Source organism: Trifolium pratense, linkage group LG1 (assembly GCF_020283565.1).
Source record: "Trifolium pratense cultivar HEN17-A07 linkage group LG1, ARS_RC_1.1, whole genome shotgun sequence".
Lineage (NCBI taxonomy): Eukaryota > Viridiplantae > Streptophyta > Magnoliopsida > Fabales > Fabaceae > Trifolium > Trifolium pratense.
Window position 1 is genome coordinate 21,866,294 of NC_060059.1, and position 17,926 is coordinate 21,884,219.

Below are 17,926 nucleotides of genomic sequence, written 5' to 3' on the forward strand. Positions count from 1 at the left end.
AGAGATGCGGGACGATAGAGCTTTGCTGATTGTCCACTGATAGCAGAAAAGGTGCCTAGCTACTTTCATCTGTCATGATTGATTAATTATGTTTAGTACTTAATCTAATGTTAATAAGTGGCAGCTATATTTGTGTTCCTATATATCTCTTGCTTCAAGAAAATGGCTAATTATTGTGTTCATGATATGTTCATATCAGAAACGTCAATTCGAGTGAGGCATTTTCTAGAAAGAAAAACTTGTCCCTGCAAATAGAAAATTTTCTTTACAAAATTATGATCATTTGTATTCTTTCGCTAAAAAACAAATAAATTTTGAAACCAGATAGTCACACTTGATACTTATTTTGTTCATGTTAGTCATCAATTTAACTGAAACCAAATGCAAAAAATTTCAATTTTTGAAGAGTTTGACTATATGGTGTTTCTTTTGTACATTTTAGTTTATCACATTAATACAACAATTAATGAAAGAATTCTAGTCTTAAAATTTTAATAACCTATGAAAGCTCATAGATGATTTCCATCTTATGAATCTAATCTCAAATGCTAAGGTTGAAAAATAGTGTCACTTGTCCATCAACAAGTTAGGATTTTGCATTGCAAATATCTCAACCTTTTGAATTGCACACTTGAGCTCTTGTTGAATGTTCAACCTTGAAGGGGATAATACAATGTCTTTCCATATAGATCCTGCTTCACAAGTTGGATTAGGGTGCTTGTAAAGTTCATATATGGAGTCAGCATCTTCATTCAACCTAGCAACTCTCTTCAAACAATCAATTTCATCTGGATCAACTAGCAATGTCTTGTCTCTTTCTTTCCATCCTATCAACTTTACAATAGTAGTTTGGTCAGTACTAGGTTATGATGTTAGGCATTGATGAAAATAAACTAGTCCACCATAGAAATGACAATAGTCAATAATTAATAAAAATAAAAACGTTCACAATTAGGTGAGTTGGGTCCCGGGCGCTCGAGAAGGGCTCGAACAGGTCTCAAGGCTCATAGAGCATTGCTAGAGGTACTTACAGATTATCCACCAATGAGGTCCTCACGTCGGCATTATGTGTTGAACCCAAACCCTTGTGGGGTATGAGCTTTCCAACCGGGACAACCTCCGTTGACGTATGAGAAAGAGTAACAATATATTTTATCACAAGAGAAAGAGTAAGAAAGAAGGACAAGGAAAATATGTATACTTTGGGGGGGCCTTCTAAAGCATTTGTGCTGTATAGCCTTGCATTATCTACTAGCTGACAATAAGTCATAAATGCATCTGCAAATCTTCTGTGTGATTTCAATTGTGACTTCACTCTTACTGCTCTTCTGCACATGATAGCTCTCCTGTTGACATTCAACTTTAACTGTTAGTTTAGTAGAGTCCATTTTCACTAAAAGAATTATAACTCAGATTGTTAGAGAGAATCCGAGTTTCAATTGTTACTGAAACAATCGTTGATCAAACTTTACTTACTTTTCAACCGAACTCCAGATTACCAGGGTCACTTTCCCCGGAAACCGGATGGTTAAGTAGAAAAAAAGTTTATCAAATATGAAGGTTAATAATGAACTGAATTTACCTTATGCCTCTGATGACTGCAAGGTAAGCATCACATACTACTCCGACAAGCTCTAACCTATATGGTTTCCTCTTTTTTCCTCCAACTTCTTCAGGTTCTTCATTTTCAATTCGTTCCCAGTAATTCTCTGTTACAGTTCCATCATCATTCACCTTGTAGCCAGCTCCCATTCGGTAACGGCGGCGGTGGACATTCCTAGCCATTGTTATTGTTTGCACAACAAATGGTACCCAAGAAAATGTTCCATCCATAATCACGTCTCGTCCTTCATTTAGTGCCGTTACTAGGAGTGATGAGGCCGCATCTGTTGACGATTGGTGTACCTGTTTGGAACAACGACTTTATGGAAATAAGCTCGTATGTATAAACTATTTTTATAATCAAAGAGAAAGTATAGTTAAATTGTACTCATATAAGTTATAATTTGTTTTCATACGTATCTTGGGGAGTCTATTGATATAAGTTGATTGTAGACATGTTACAAGTTATTTTCAAAAGAATTCTCAAAAAATTGTATTGGGTAGTGAGGCTTCTCCCTCTTCCTTGACTACTAGTCCCATAGAAGCCATGCCAGCGAAGCATGAGACAATTATAGTTAGTCAGTTAGAACTATAGTTAGTCAGTTAGAACTATAGTTAGTTCATTAAACGTTACTTGAGTTGGTTAGTTTACCAGATTGCTTGCGTTGCAAGTTACCGCTGTGTATATATACCAATATGCAGCATCTTTGCATTTTAGATCATTCAATGAAGATGATTCTCTCTCAATTGATATCAGAAGAAATATCACAGCTAAGTGCCCATGTCAAAATGTAAATACTCAAATTCACCGGTCATTCATGCATATAATGTGAGGGATTAGATTGATACAGTGCTACAATTTCAAGTTCCATGTCAAAATGGAAAAGAACAATGAAGAGAAGAGTCTGAATCATCTCACCAATTCAGCCATCTTAATCATGTCATGATGTTGTCCTCTTGAGCTAAGGGCCCTATAGATAACATCTGATTCTTTAAATGCATCTGCCTCAATGACAACAGCATTGCTAGCTGCTCCTACCCAGAAAGGCCTGTTCATAAAGGAAACAACATTAAGCTCTTGCTATTTCTTTTGATTTGATTATTCATTTTTGTTAGAATAAACCATCAATTAGTCTTTAAATTATGGTTTCTCTTCAATTGAGTCTCTAAAGTATATAAAATCCGTCAATTTAGTCCTTGCTATTAACATTTTAGAGACTAACATGATGGATTTTCATGTACTTTAGCTACTACATCGACAGATTTCATATACTTTATCGACAAAATTGGAGGGAGTGATATTTTAAGGATTAAATTGATGGTTTATTCGATAATAATAACTTCTCTTACTCTTTGAGAATGTCTTTAAGCACAGTGCTCTTGCCAGCTCCCATACCACCACCCATGAAAAGGAGCACAGGACTCCTATCACTGTGAGCCACCGGTGCCATAACCTCCGTGCATCGATTGTCATCATTTGATACAAGTCCCATTGCTTTCATCTCTTCTACTAATGTATTGAAAACTCTAGCCACCTTCAAATTCTTTGTTACCCTTTCAACCCTTTGATCCCTGTACAAAGAATTACATCACAACGGGTAATTGAGGTTACAAGGAAAAGATTAAATATAAATCTTATATCCTTATGTTTTATATCTAGTTCAAAGATGGTTTAATTATTATTCGTAGTGAATAATGTACAACTATAAACACACCTAGTTGCTGCCATAACCATGTGCTTGAACTTCTTTTTTGGCTCAGTGTCAGAGCTCAAGACCTGAAAAAAGGAAAAATATTGTTTTACCTAGCATACTATGTTATATAACCATTTCAATTGATGTAAATGGGACAATTAGGGTCTGTAGGATGAGTTTAATTTTCATGCACTGTCGGTGTAAACAAATTTACACAATCAGCACATCTCAACTAATCATGTATGTGATTTTAGTAGTAGTTATGATAAAAGTCAAATGTTTCTACTAATTTGACAGTTATGAATTATGATTGATCGACAATGTAAAAACTTTTTACACCGACGATATTATGAATTAAATCATAGTATCATAGGAGGATATTTAAAGATTTTATCCTCAATACCTGACTTATCAATAAATCGCCAAGACTCCAATGGAAAGCAAAGTAACTAAGAATGCATCTCTCAAACTCCTCCACAAGTTTGACAAAAAGTGAATCTGCATTTTGTTCATGTTCAAAGAAAGCATAGATATCATCTTCACATCCCTCAGATTTTCTTATGTATTCAGAAGCCAATTTACATAAGTTAGGACAGTTCTTTCTATCTTTGAACCCCATTTGCCTAGCTGCAACAAATCATACAAAATCTTAATATTAATAATATACACAAACAGAACACTTGCAACACTATTTTTTACAAGTGCCGATCTAGACCAGATACATCAGTTGTTCAATGAATCTAAAAAATCAACCGTTTCTTGTAAGAGGGAATATATCATATATCCATAATTGAAAGAAATGACACATTGATTAATGATTTATAACAAAAAAAATAGTTACGTTACGTACCTACGTAATGAGAGAATCTCTCAAGCTTTGGAGTTTCGCCAGCCTTTGATAATCTCAAACGTGGGATGATCTTTCCATCTCTCAAACATTTTAGGCGATAATGGATTGCTGCAGCAATTACCAACCCAACGGAAGAGGCCACCACGATCTGTGTGACACTGGGCTTGCCATTGACAAAATACTCTGTAACGATTAATTATGGTACAAACAATAGTGAGAAATTAAATCATATTTCATATAGTTTAATTACTTTGCATGACCAATATATATAACATCATCAAATGTTAATAATAAAAAGAACATGAAAACGATGATTTCATAAGGTACCTCTCTTCATTTCGGCAAGAAATCAAAGACAGTTAGATCATAGAGACCACAGGAGCTATAAGAGAATGTGGTGGATCACTCTGTGTCTCATTGGTTCTTTTGTTTCCGAATAATTTGTTTTCTTGTTGAAGGAAGTTCATAACACGTGGATGCACATAAGGCTTTGTCAAAAAACAACGTAAATAATTTATCTGATTTTTTTTTTCAAGCAATTTGATATGATGATATTAAGAATTTTATTACTTTTTGGATTTAATTCATATATACAAAGTGTCAATAATGGTTTTTACTTCTGTCAAATAAATAAATAAATAATTGATTTTACATTGTCACAACTAGAAGTTTAGTCTGGCGAAAGAGGTCGATTTCCTAGAATGTGACAAACAAATATTTAAATTTCAACTAAAAAAGATATGTATATTTATTATCCGATACACTTTAAATATATGATAACAATTAAGTTGATATCTCATCTATACGAGGAAGGATTAACTTACTCCACAAGTAACTCAACATAGAGTTACTCCATTTATTAATTTGTTATCGTTGAGTTTGTAATGCTCACATTCCTTATAGAGAGGGACAACTATAATGAACCAGCATTGTAGTACATATGAGATGATAAGTGGGTGAAGTAAAATAAATTTATGGGTTTTCAGGTTGAAGAAAAAGTGAGAAGAGTTTTTTAATGGTAGTGGTGGCATGGTAAAAGATGAAGAATTGAAGAATGAGTTTTTCATATTTCTGAATTTTAAATTTGGTCCAATAATTTGAGTAAATTTTAGTTTTTATTCCTATAATTTGTGCGAATGTTGGTTTTCGTCTGTTGTGAATTCGGATTGAATCACACCAATAATCTTGATGTGTGGAGCAAATCGAATAAGCAATCAAAACGTGGAAATAGCAATAATAATCACGAACAAAAGATAAACAATAAAACTATAAAGAACACGAAGCAATTGTTTACCCAGTTCAGTCAAAACCGACCTACTCTGGGGGAGAGAGCCACTCTCCATTCCACTATCAATGAAAAGCTTGATTACAACGAGATTCACTACAAAAGATTTGCAAGAATTAGACTTCAACCCTAATTCTACCCTTTTCCCAAATCTCTTCCCGTGACCAAGAGATTTCAATGATAAGTGATTACAAGATGAAAGAATCAACACCCAAAACCTAGAGATGAACCAAGAGTAACCCTCTTAACCCTAGACGCCGTTTTGGTGAAAGAAACCCTCAAAACTTGTTTACAAAAAATAGAAAACGTGACCCTTTAAATACCCTGCAGCAATTTTCGCCCGAGGCACCATTTTTTTCGCCTGGGGCGACAACTTTCGCCTGAGGCACCAAATCTTTCGCCTGGGGCGACAAGAAAACAGAGAGCCCCCTTTTCCTGCTTCAAATTTTGCCCGGGGCACGGGTTTTTTCGCCCAGGGCGAAAAACAGCAGATTAGTGTTTTTTTTTCACGTTTTCAAGGCAATTTGCAACAATCTCCACCTTGCCTTTAAAATGATGGTGATGTCAACTTCCCATCAACCACCGTGCTGCTCGCTCCACTTGTTTACACCACACCTTCTTCGGCCCCCAGAGTCTACCTCTCCGTACTCCCGAAAAATGCTTGCCTCCAATTGCCCTTGGATTTTTCGGGCAATCCACAAGCTACACCGTACCTCTTCAAACCCCGGATTGTAGCTTTTCGTACTCTTGAAGATATGCTTGCCTCCAACCAACCTTGGAATTTTTAGGTGGTTTCACAAGCTGCAACCTCAAACTCTCCTTGTGTCCAACTACCTCCAGCAGTCTAACAAGTTACCAAGCTTGATCACCATTGCTTCCACACAAGGTCTTCATAGCCATACCACTTTGGTATACCTCCACCTCAAACCGAGATTCCTCCACCAAAACCTTAAACCGGTATATCCACTATGTCTTCCACCTTGTAACTGAGTATTCTTACCACCGCCTCTCTAGGCTGATGTTGAGTATTATTCCACCGCCTCTCCAGGCCGATCGGCAAACTATGGGTGTCAACTAGTGACTATGAGTGCTCCCGCACTCTCATAGCCTTCCTCCTCATCAACGGCAACATGAGCTGACGAACTACCACTGCCCCTTCTCTGAGGACAGTCCTTCTTGAAGTGACCCGGATCCTGACAATAGAAGCATCTGAACCTGCCACCATTATCACCTTTTGGCCTAGACTTGGACCCATATTTCTTCCCCTTTCCTCTACCGTCGTTCTCACTTCTATCCCTCATCACATTTAACCCTTCCGCACTATCATTAACCCTCAAGTCTCTCAACTTTGTCAACTCATTGGTCCTCAAAGTCGATTGAACTTCATCCAATGTGATAGTACCTTCTTTGCCGTAAAGCAACGCATCCTTGATATTTTCAAGTGACTTGGGTAAAGCACACAACAAATGAAAGGCCTTGTCCTCGTCTTCCAAATTCACGTCAATGTTCGTCAAGTCGTCAATGATCTTGTTGAACTCCGAAAGTTGCTCCACCACAGGCTTGTTCTCCACCATTCGAAAGAAAAATAACCGTTCTTTCAAACACTGCTTATGTGCCAAAGACTTCGTCATATACAACGCATCCAGCTTGGTCCACATAGCCGCCGCAGTTTTTTCTTTAGCTACTTCCCTCAACACATTATCCGCGAGGCACAAGATAATGACACTCAAAGCCTTATCATTCATCTCGCTCTTTTCTGCGTTCGAGAGAGTATTTGGCATATTCGATATGCCCAACAATGCTTCAACACACTTTTGTTGTGTTAATATTGCCCGTACCTTCACCTTCCACAAACCGAAGTCATTTTTACCGGTGAACTTCTCAATCTCCCACTTAGAACCCATGATACTTAATTCGTTTGATCCTTTGCCCCACGGTGGGCGCCAATTGTTGTGAATTCGGATTGAATCACACCAATAATCTTGATGTGTGGAGCAAATCGAATAAGCAATCAAAACGTGGAAATAGCAATAATAATCACGAACAAAAGATAAACAATAAAACTATAAAGAACACGAAGCAATTGTTTACCCAAATCAGTCAAAACCGACCTACTCTGGGGGAGAGAGCCACTCTCCGTTCCACTATCAATGAAAAGCTTGATTACAACGAGATTCACTACAAAAGATTTGCAAGAATTAGACTTCAACCCTAATTCTACCCTTTTCCCAAATCTCTTCACGTGACCAAGAGATTTCAATGATAAGTGATTACAAGATGAAAGAATCAACACCCAAAACCTAGAGATGAACCAAGAGTAACCCTCTTAACCCTAGCCGCCGTTTTGGTAAAAGAAACCCTCAAAACTTGTTTACAAAAAACAGAAAACGTGACCCTTTAAATACCCTGCAGCAATTTTCGCCCGAGGCACCATTTTTTTCGCCTGGGGCGACAACTTTCGCCTGAGGCACCAAATCTTTCGCCTGGGGCGACAAGAAAACAGAGAGCCCCCTTTTCCTGCTTCAAATTTCGCCCGGGGCACGGGTTTTTTCGCCCGGGGCAAAAAACAGCAGATTAGTGTTTTTTTTTTCACGTTTTCAAGGCAATTTGCAACATCGTCCCCTGTAATTTGTCAATTCAGCGTCATCTGACCACAGCAGTGGTCCAGTCAGCAGATTCTGGTCATGTCAACGTTTTTGTGTGACATGCCTACAATAAGGACTAAAACTCAAATTCACTAACTTTACGGGGACCAAAAAAACATATTTTACCTCTTCAAATTTATATTTCACCCTTTCAAATTTGCTAACTTTACGGGACCAAAAACATACTTTTTTTCCCCCCAAAGTACAAGGGACCAGCGAAAAATCAGGTCAGTCCAGAATAGTTTGAGTCACAGTACGCAGATCCATCTCATATAGAACAGGTAGCGGTGGAAGCCAACTTCCGGATTGATTGGCACACTCTTAACATCATCAAGAAAGAGATATCAGGCTTGGGAACATAAAATGTCTAAAGATCATAAATACCACAATTAATTTGCTAAACAATTTGCAACTTGATTCGATTTTTCAGGACAAGGTTAAGATAAATAACTGCAACTTTTATTATTGTCGCACTTATAATAACAAAGTCTACTAATTACATTGACAACTTATGATAAACACCATCTGATACTCTTGTTCTTAAGACATATCTTTGTCTAAACCCTTCTATTCTGTCACATAATACACTCCAATTTTTCTCTACCAGCAAAATCATGTTGCCACTTCTTCCTAGGGAAAAAAAGGCACAATCAAGAATTCAGCTAGCTAATATAGGCAATATATGATTGCTATTTGATTTAGTGGTTTAATTTCTTGAGCTTGGTCTAAAAACATTTTATTTCATGTTTATGTACTAACTTGCACAATAGGGTATGGGATGACCAACTTCAGTCATGTTTGGGGAATTGCAATGTTGGTCTTGAAGACGTAGGAAACGAAACGTTAAAGCTCCTGTCACAGCTCCTCCACTTGGGGCTAAGATGTATATCCAAATGTCCTTAAATTTCCATGATATAATTGCTGGACCTAGTGATCTTGCTGGATTCATTGATCCACCTGAAACAGGGCTGCAACAAAAATTAAGTTACTTTGTCATTAAATTGTCATGATAAAGAGTAAGTTATAGATTTTTTTGTTTTTGTTTTGGGTGGGCAGTTATAGAATTAATCAATGTAATATTTCTATTATAAAATAACATATTTAGGTGGCGTCACGCCGATCCAATATAATTAGAGGCTTAAAACCGTTTCTATTGTGAGACCTTGTAAAATGAAAATGTTCGAGGGTTGGGTTGAACTTGTCTTTAAGGGTTTGATGTCTTCAACTTTACCAACTCAACTAAAAAATACTTAATATTTAAATGTTATATTACATATTTATAATTAAATAGAACTTTTCTGAGGTCTTTATTTGTTCAGCCTAAAACTTTGGGGCCTAAAATTCTTACTTGAGTTGTCTGGCCTTGAGTTTGGGGTGTGTTTGCGAAATATGACACCAGAGTCGATTTAATAAAAACATTGGAAATGTTATTTGAAATAAGAAAAAAGTATTGGAGGATGTTCGTACGAGGACGACCCAAAATATAGTGGTGAACAGAAAAACTAATACATCCCAAAAATATAAGAAAAAATTGGTCAAAAAAAATTGATGTATTTGGTTAAAAACTTGGGTCAAATACATCAATTTTTTCTTATATTTTGGGAGGGATGAGTAGCATTGTGGTAGCCGCCGGTAATCATCTATTTGTGTATTGGTACAACTTTTAGTTGTGTACATACTTGACCTAAGAGCATCTTTTGTGCAGGTCTTTTATGCATCCGTTGACCCTTAGCAATTAGCATCCATGTGCTATTTCTTATTTATTTTCACCATTGGAGAGTAATAATATATGATGTTTTCTCTTCGGGCCCCCCGTGTTTCTTTTATACCCCCCAATATTCCAATTTTGCCCTTGTGAAAAATTCGGTTCGCAGAAACCGAATTTTTTCTAGTGCAAATTCAGAGTAAATTTCGGTTTTTAGAAACCGAAATTTGTTTTCAAGGCAAAAAAAAACTTCGGTTTCTACAAACCGAAGTTTTTTCAAGGGCAAAATTGGAAACTCAGGGGGGATAAAAGAAACACGGGGGTGGGGAGAGAAAACATCATAATATATTAGTAGTGGGCTCAGATGTCATACTTTATATATGTGAATCTTACTTTATATATGTAGAGCTCACTCTAAAAACTCATTTAAGGATTTTAAACAAATGCTTGTTCAAAAAAAGGATTTTAAACAAATTAATGTCCAATCCTTCAGAAAGACATAAACAAAAGGCGGCTTGGTTGCGGGAAACGACGATAACGAAGGTTATCGGACTGATGCGGCCGGTTATCGGGAACCACAAGGTTGCAAGGTTATCAGGAAACGATCTTCCCTTTATTTGTAAAGTAGGCATTTCAATAACTAATTAGAGTTGACATGAAATAAATCACAGAAGAAGAAATGTCCCATAAAATTTCAGCATTATACTATATTATTTCCTAAAATAATATCTGCAAAAATATCTATATAATTAAATATGGGAGTGGATACCCTGTGATTAGTACAGCAAGCCCAATTGCAATTCCAGCAACAAACCCAGATAAATGACCCACCTGCACAATATTTTCAAGTTTTAGCTAGTAGAAAAAAAAGTGGAATTAATATTACTGCTAATATATAAAAATGTAATTAACTTTCTTCCTTAATTAGTACTTACTGATTGAGGTTCAGATGTCAAAGCTGTAACCAAAAACATGATGATGAATGTTGCAATAAGCTCCACCCAAAAGGCAGAGTTGGAACCTTGGAGTGGTTGAGTCATCATAATATCTGATTTTATGCCATAGATAAGACTACCAATATATGTTGCCATCAAAGAACCAATTGTTTGTGCTATTATGTAAATTGGAACCTGTTTAAGAAACAATAAGTCGGTATAAATTAGGATTTCATTTGTACACACCGTCAATGCAAATATATATATTTTTTTTGAACAGATCCATGTAAAGATATTATCAATCAATTACAATCGTCAGATCATTAAAAATAATTACCTTTACATACTTTTAAATCCATTCATTTGATTGATTGCGATTTAATAATTAGTGTAAATTTTTTAAAAAGAAAGTAAATAATCAATTATAACAAAAACTTATGATCATGTATTATATAACTCTACCTTGAACCATGGAAATTGACCAATTGTTGCAAAGGCTATTGTAACAGCTGGGTTAACATGTGCACAAGAAATTGGGCCGATAGAGAAGATTATTACAACCACTGTTAATCCTGCTGTAGCTGCATACTCCAGAAGTCCTACTGCACTATTTTGAGTTTGTTTGCTGCTAGCAATGATCCCACATACACAAAACATCAAAATAAACGTTCCCACCACCTCTGCCATTACCTACATACATATCAAAATAACTTCAATTTCAAGATTACTATCAAACATTTTAATGTTCTTCCAAGACAATATAATAAACTTTTTATGATTTTCGCAAAATCACTATCAAAACATTTTTACTCAGTTCAGATATTTACATGGACTTTTTCTTATTAATGTAGGCTTTATGATCTGCAGAGAAATCTATTTTTTTAGTTCCATGATTCTAAAAAACCGCTCTATATACACTTAGCTAGAAGGGTTGAATATACTATTACCATGCGAGCAAAATTGAGGTCAATTTTGATAGGTAATTTGTGAAGGGAAGATATGTTGGGCAAAAGATATGAATGATTTAATGTTGTAGCTCTATAACCAATCTCTTTATCATCTCCAGATAAGCCACTACTTGATGCATAATTTGAAACTTCAGGTGATGATGATGATTGTTTTTCATACATGTCTCTCATGATCAAAACTATAAAATCTTAAACTCAACTTTGTGAAAGATAAAAAATATTGCATTAACTTGGTCTATAATAAGATCTCATATATAAGTAGTAAATGCAACCAACATGGTACTAGAAAGAAAGAAAAAAAGTTGAAGTTATTGGTTACATGGAACAAACATGATGTAACAATTCGGGGGTAAGTTTTACTATGGTTGGAACTTTTTGTTCCCCACACGTATGTGACTTATGAAAGTAATTTGAGAATGGTTTCAACACACGATCTATGTGATGCTTGTATTGAGATAGGGTCATATCATAAGGAAGATCAATTTGTGCTTATTAACTGCTCCAACTTAGAAAGTTAACTAATACTTTGTAACAATTAATTGTCAACTTACTCTACTTTCTAATTATTCTTCTTGACCATGTAGAATCCAAACTACACCCCAACCACTTCCTCACTAATAATTAATATTGCTATGTTCAACCTTATTTTCTCCCACCTTTCAATTTTCCAATTTTGTTTACTTTTATTTTCTTATTAGTAAGAATTGAACTTAGTATCTCAGAGTTTAACACTTACACACATTGTGCATCAATCATTTGTGTTAGACTCGAGTGGCAGAAATATTCAACTATAAGAGCATCCCGACTCTAATACAGGGATAAGAGGAGGAATACTAATTGTTTTGTTCGACTAAAAATGATATTCATTCACGTTGGGAGAATATCTCTAAAACAAAACAAATTAAACGTCACTAAAATTGAAAAAGATAAATCTGCGAACAAACTCACCACATCCAGATTAATGACATTAAACGGAAGATGCCTATAAATATGTAATGTTGACGCTTAAATCATTGATTGAATCTGTAATAAATCAAAACTAAAGACCGGTCCAAAAAATTTCAATATAGCCGGTGAGACCTAAAGCAAGTTTTAGGCTTAACTACACATTTGGTCCTTACATTTATTTTAAGTTTCAAGTTAGTCCTTTCCGTTAGTTTTGTCACTAATGGAAAGGACTAACTTGAAATCTAAAATAAACGTAAGGGACCAAATTGATATTTTTTAAACGTAAATGACCAAATTGAAACTTAAAATAAACGTAAGGTACCAAATGTGTAGTTAAGCCCAATTTTTATTATATGCGCCATTTTTGCTTATATAATTTTTTGTTTGTAGACCAAAAGCAAGGGCTTTGGTAGCATTACTCTTGGGCCGACCTATCAAACTAAACCAAATGAACACCACAACAAAACGAAAAACAAAACAATTTCACACCAAGACGACAAACAAAGCAACATCACACTTAGATCACGAAATCACGAAGAAAAAATACATGAAAGAAAAACGAGACCTATGCGAAAACCAAATGAAAAAATATACAAAAGGGTGGCTCTAGACAAAAAAAATGTTCTAAAATCACTCATCTCTATTACAAAGAAGGAAAAGAACAAAGTAGATGGAAGGTTGAGGAAAACTAATTTTTTGGCATTAGATTTTTGTGTATATAACTAATTGCTTGTTAAAAAATGCATATGTTGCTAAGGTTTCACTCAACTTATAATGACGATATTGTTAAATTAGACATTTTCACTCAAGTTCGATCCTAAAACTTTACAGTTATGTGTCAATTTCAAATGATATACTTTGTAACTTCAACTACAGCGAAAATAAAATAAATGAAGATTAATGATACTATAGATAATACTCAATTGTCATATAATTTCACATATATGAAATTAATAAGATTCTTAATTCATTATTTTTTAAATAATATATATTAACTATTAAATTATAGATACCATTTTTATAATTTTGGTAGGATTAGCTTCCTATCAGCCTTCTGGCTCCTGTATCTATTATGAATGAACTATGCTTTTTAACAAAAATTGCTTATAAATTTGTGGTTTTGGCTTTAAATTTACCAATTTGCATGCCAGCTTTTCAGAAGCCAGAGAAGCAGGTAGTTTGTTACTGTTTGTTCTTTCTGTAGTGTCTCTTTTGCTTGGTGACTTGGGCAAGTGATTTTGGAATCTGATTTTTATGGTACCTAGCTGCGCTCTTAATTAATCTATGAGGGAACAGATCCTCTCCCGTGTTCTTTTCACGGGAAGGAGTAAAGTGTTCATCTCAACCATTCAATACTTTTTTAATAGCATAGTCACTTTGCAATAAAAAAAATCATATGGGTGACATTTAACTGGAGGACACTATACATCGGAGGAGACAATCCGCTCTCAATCTATGGGAAGGGATTCTCTCCCGTTAAAAGTTTATCCGGTGAAACCTTGGCCATTTAAATTTTTTTGTTTTCACATGATACAGTCACAAAAAAAGGAACGGAGGGCTAAGATCAACACTGGACCATCTTCAGTGAGATTGTCACGGGAGACAATCCTCACCCCCAATCTATGACGACCTTTGGAAATTGCATAATAAATCTTATTTTGAAATCAGATTGTTATATTAATTAATCTATAATCACTTGCTCAAGTGATTTTAAACTATATCTGACACTTGTCAAACACCCCACATCATACACATTTTTAATCTGAAATATCAATTAATATTATGTGGTCTAACACATGTCAAATATCATACACATTTTCAATCTATAATGTCTACGGGTTCAAAATCATCTATTTAATCAAGTTTGACAATGATCTCTTAACTCTAAGTTTTCACAAGTTTGATTATAATCTGGATCTATCATTGATGCAGGACAAGGTACAAGAGAGGCTCACTACACTAAGCAACTAATGCTATGTACATTTTTAATCATATTATTTAATCATGTTTTTGTCCATATTATGTAAAACAAAATATGATATAATCTATATTATGTAAATTTCGAATGTGCAAAAGAACATAGTTTTTAGTTGACATTACAAATTTATAAAGCCAAAAATGTGAATGAATATATTTATAGTATCTACATATACTATTTTGCTTTGGGTTTTATTTATTTATTTATTTCCATGATAGGTGAAGCATTTTTCCAAGCAATTATATTGTTCTTTTAGCTCTCTGTACAATATAAGAGGACAAAGACAGAGTAATACTGATACTCAAAAGTCTCCACAGTCTACTGTTTTAGATATTCCTGTCACCTGAAAGTAAACAACTGCAAAATGTCTGCAAATCATGATGTCAACACTCCAAAATATCCCTACACCACACTGACTGAATCATGCAAGATAAGCTACTTGTATCAATATAAATAAATCTCAAAAGTATAGTTTCTCTAGATTTTATGTCCTTTAAGTTGCAGGTAAGCTATTCCTTTTTCTATGTTTGACTATTACTTTTGCCATTTCTCTGTTTGTACTGATGTTAGAGTGCATGCACTTTGTGCAACAGTACTCTCAATCAGAATCAGTCTCTAATGATTAAATAAGTAACAGTGTCACCCAATTATTCAGCTAATAATATAGTATTTAACTACATCAATATTATTCAGTCTCTATTTATGATGGAAATTAAACATCTAGAATAATTGTGAGCCTAACAAAGGGATCTGAATTGACTGCAATGCAAAAAGCACATAGTTTCACACAATTTTGCATCTCAATAAATAGAAATTGGACCGTACAGATTACATATTAATAAAATCATTTGTTTATGATTTCAACATTTACTTTATGATCAGACAGTTGATGTAGTAACTGTTGTGTTAACGCAGTTAGGTTACTGCATTAAATCCTTATCCCTAACAAAGGGTTAATTTGAAGCATAGACACAACATTGACACGTTAGCACCATTAAAACTCTAATGAAAGTAATTAATTGTAACATGTGTTGGTTTCGGATACCGACACATGTCGGATACAAGACCTCCACCTGCAGAAATAGTTTGGTACCAACAGAAGAGATGTTGAAATTCAGAATTGCAGATTATTAAAAACAACAATAAAGCAACACATCTTCTCTCATGAATACACAACATAAGAAACAAGTGATGGAATGTAAGCACTGTCAATTTTGAAACAAAATCACCTGGAATATTATTCAATTACCAACTAGTCCTGCATAACCAATTTTGCAATTTCTGGTCTTGAATTGCCTTAGTACTTCGTTTATATATTAAGGAAATTTCTCAAAGGAAATTAAGGAAGCTTGTCTTGTGAACTTGTCTATATATTAGCGGAATAGAGTAGTTAATAGTGTTTGCTTGGTTTTTGAGGGGAATGAAGTCTGGTCCGAAATCACTCATCATAAGTTATGTCGGAGACTGAGACTATTTATGAATGATCTCGAACCAGACAACATTTCCCTCAACTTTTTATGGCAGATAGGGGAGGGAAGAGAAAAACTAACAACAAAGAATGTGTTTGTGTTAGAGAGAAAAAAAGAGACAAATGGCAAGAGATATTTTTATAGCCATGCATTATTTTTTTCCATGAGGGTCCTTATTATTATATATATACACATAGAAGTTTCAAAGTAGATTCACCTTCTTTCTTTGGTCACATGATTTAAAGTCCACTTTATACACTACTCCTAAGTCCTAACTTGCTTTTCACACGTAGGACTTTTCATTTAAAAATGAAGAGTCGTTTACATCAAGAATTATTAATATATATTGGTATGAGTTGGATCTCAAATGACGATGTTGCTGAGGTGCAAGATGACGGCATAGATCTCTAGCGGGGTGATGTACCTGCAAATACTCAAATGCTCAAGTGAGTGAAAGATTGAGATGAGTGAGAGCGGTTAGACTATCGTGATTAGTGGATCACTCTCAAATTTCCATCACACGATAAGCATCTTTCCCGCAGTCATCACCCTGGATGAATCTTGGTCCCGTTCGAAACACATAAAATCAGTTTTCAACAAGTTACTTCAAATTTTTCCTGCAGGCTGTTATATTACAAATCGTTAACCATTGAATTTGGATTAATTAACTTTGGAAATTGGATTACCAAATACTTAATCAACATTATGTCTGATCTTAAGAAGCCTGAAAATTTGATCAAACTATAGTTAAAACTGAGGACACCTTAGTTAAAGCTGAGTTACAACTTACAAGCTACTTTAGACTAACTACTATAAAGTTTTGTACCGAAATTTGAGGCACATGGTACCCTTAATTGGTACAGTAATCAGAGAGTTTTGAAATTCTCACTGGATTTTATTCTTTTGAAGGTTTTGACTTTGGTCTTATTCTCAATCTCAACTCTCAAGTAAGGATTTTCATTTTGCTTGCCACTAGGGTAAGAGAAGATAGGGATGTACTCCATTTGATTGTGATTCTTCGTTGGTTATAGTATAGAAGATTAATTATGCCAAACTTGACTAAGAAGCCTAACAAAAACAAATTGTACCAAAGAAAAAAGAAATATATAGAGTTGATATGTAATCCCTCCGGTCACTATTATAAACAAAAAATAACTTTTTAAGTTCCTTGAAATAGTAGTTTTTCGCTTATAATAGTGACCAGATGGAGTATTAACTATTGAGATCATGATTGGTTGCAGTTTAAATTTCATGGAATTTAACACAATAATAAATCTAAATTGTTGTTGTGAGATCATACGGTCTAAATCGGTCAAATTAATCACACAATAAAATAATTTCAACCATCAATTTAGATCGGAAGACTGAGAGTTGTAACTGCGTGACACTAACTAATGTAGTAACTACAAAGTTTGTTGCATTGCAGCAGACCCTCAAGCAGGCCCGGTTTTGGGCCAAGGCAACCAGGCCTCCAGCCCAGGGCCCCAAACTTTTAAGGGCCTCTTTTTTTTTTAGGCCCAACATTAAAGATATTGGTAATATATTATTTAGGAGAAAAATAAATATAATAGATTCATTGGCTTGTGGTGTGTGCTTAGTCCAAAAATTATACTGCCTTGTTTTCTGAGTTCGATTCCCCCCATGATAGTTTTATTTTGTTTTCTTTTATTTAAGACTTTTATAATGAATTTACACGATTATTGTTTATATTCTATAAATTAAATACTCTTTGCATAAAAAGAAATAAAAAAAGACTTTATAACTGTCACAAAAAAAAAAACTTTAAAACTTATAAATAACTCGACTACTTTATTTATTTTTTTAAAAAAAAATGCATTTTATTGTTT

The 17,926-nt window shown here is 34.6% G+C and overlaps 2 protein-coding genes across 2 annotated transcripts; both read right to left on the reverse strand.

Annotated features, from left to right (window-relative positions):
• Positions 1-567: 567 nt before the first annotated feature.
• LOC123890212 (calmodulin calcium-dependent NAD kinase-like) lies at positions 568-4,483 on the reverse strand. Its single transcript, XM_045939781.1, has 9 exons — positions 4,474-4,483; positions 4,147-4,329; positions 3,700-3,923; positions 3,318-3,379; positions 2,953-3,174; positions 2,522-2,651; positions 1,583-1,905; positions 1,202-1,346; positions 568-834 (listed from the first exon to the last, which is right to left on the reverse strand). Exons 1-9 carry the CDS (start codon positions 4,481-4,483, stop codon positions 568-570), a joined length of 1,566 nt encoding a protein of 521 aa, XP_045795737.1.
• Positions 4,484-8,523: 4,040 nt separating this feature from the next.
• Positions 8,524-12,101, reverse strand: LOC123884988 (probable aquaporin NIP7-1). Its single transcript, XM_045934228.1, has 6 exons — positions 11,664-12,101; positions 11,179-11,406; positions 10,717-10,911; positions 10,551-10,612; positions 8,836-9,044; positions 8,524-8,706 (listed from the first exon to the last, which is right to left on the reverse strand). The coding sequence occupies exons 1-6, from the start codon at positions 11,853-11,855 to the stop codon at positions 8,573-8,575; spliced, it is 1,020 nt and encodes a 339-aa protein (XP_045790184.1). The 5' UTR covers positions 11,856-12,101; the 3' UTR covers positions 8,524-8,572.
• Positions 12,102-17,926: the final 5,825 nt, after the last annotated feature.

Excerpts from the sequence above, each read along its gene's own strand:
- LOC123890212 (XM_045939781.1), bottom strand. Across the intron at positions 3,380-3,699 it reads GCGATTTATTGATAAGTCAG|GTCTTGAGCTCTGACACTGA; the intron begins GTATTGAGGATA and ends TCCTTTTTTCAG. Across the intron at positions 2,652-2,952 it reads CTTAAAGACATTCTCAAAGA|GCCTTTCTGGGTAGGAGCAG; the intron begins GTAAGAGAAGTT and ends CTTTATGAACAG.
- LOC123884988 (XM_045934228.1), bottom strand. The coding sequence starts at position 11,855 with ATGAGAGACATGTATGAAAAACAATCATCATCATCACCTGAAGTTTCA. Across the intron at positions 11,407-11,663 it reads ACCTCAATTTTGCTCGCATG|GTAATGGCAGAGGTGGTGGG; the intron begins GTAATAGTATAT and ends ATATGTATGTAG. Across the intron at positions 8,707-8,835 it reads TCCCATACCCTATTGTGCAA|GAAGAAGTGGCAACATGATT; the intron begins GTTAGTACATAA and ends TTTTTTCCCTAG.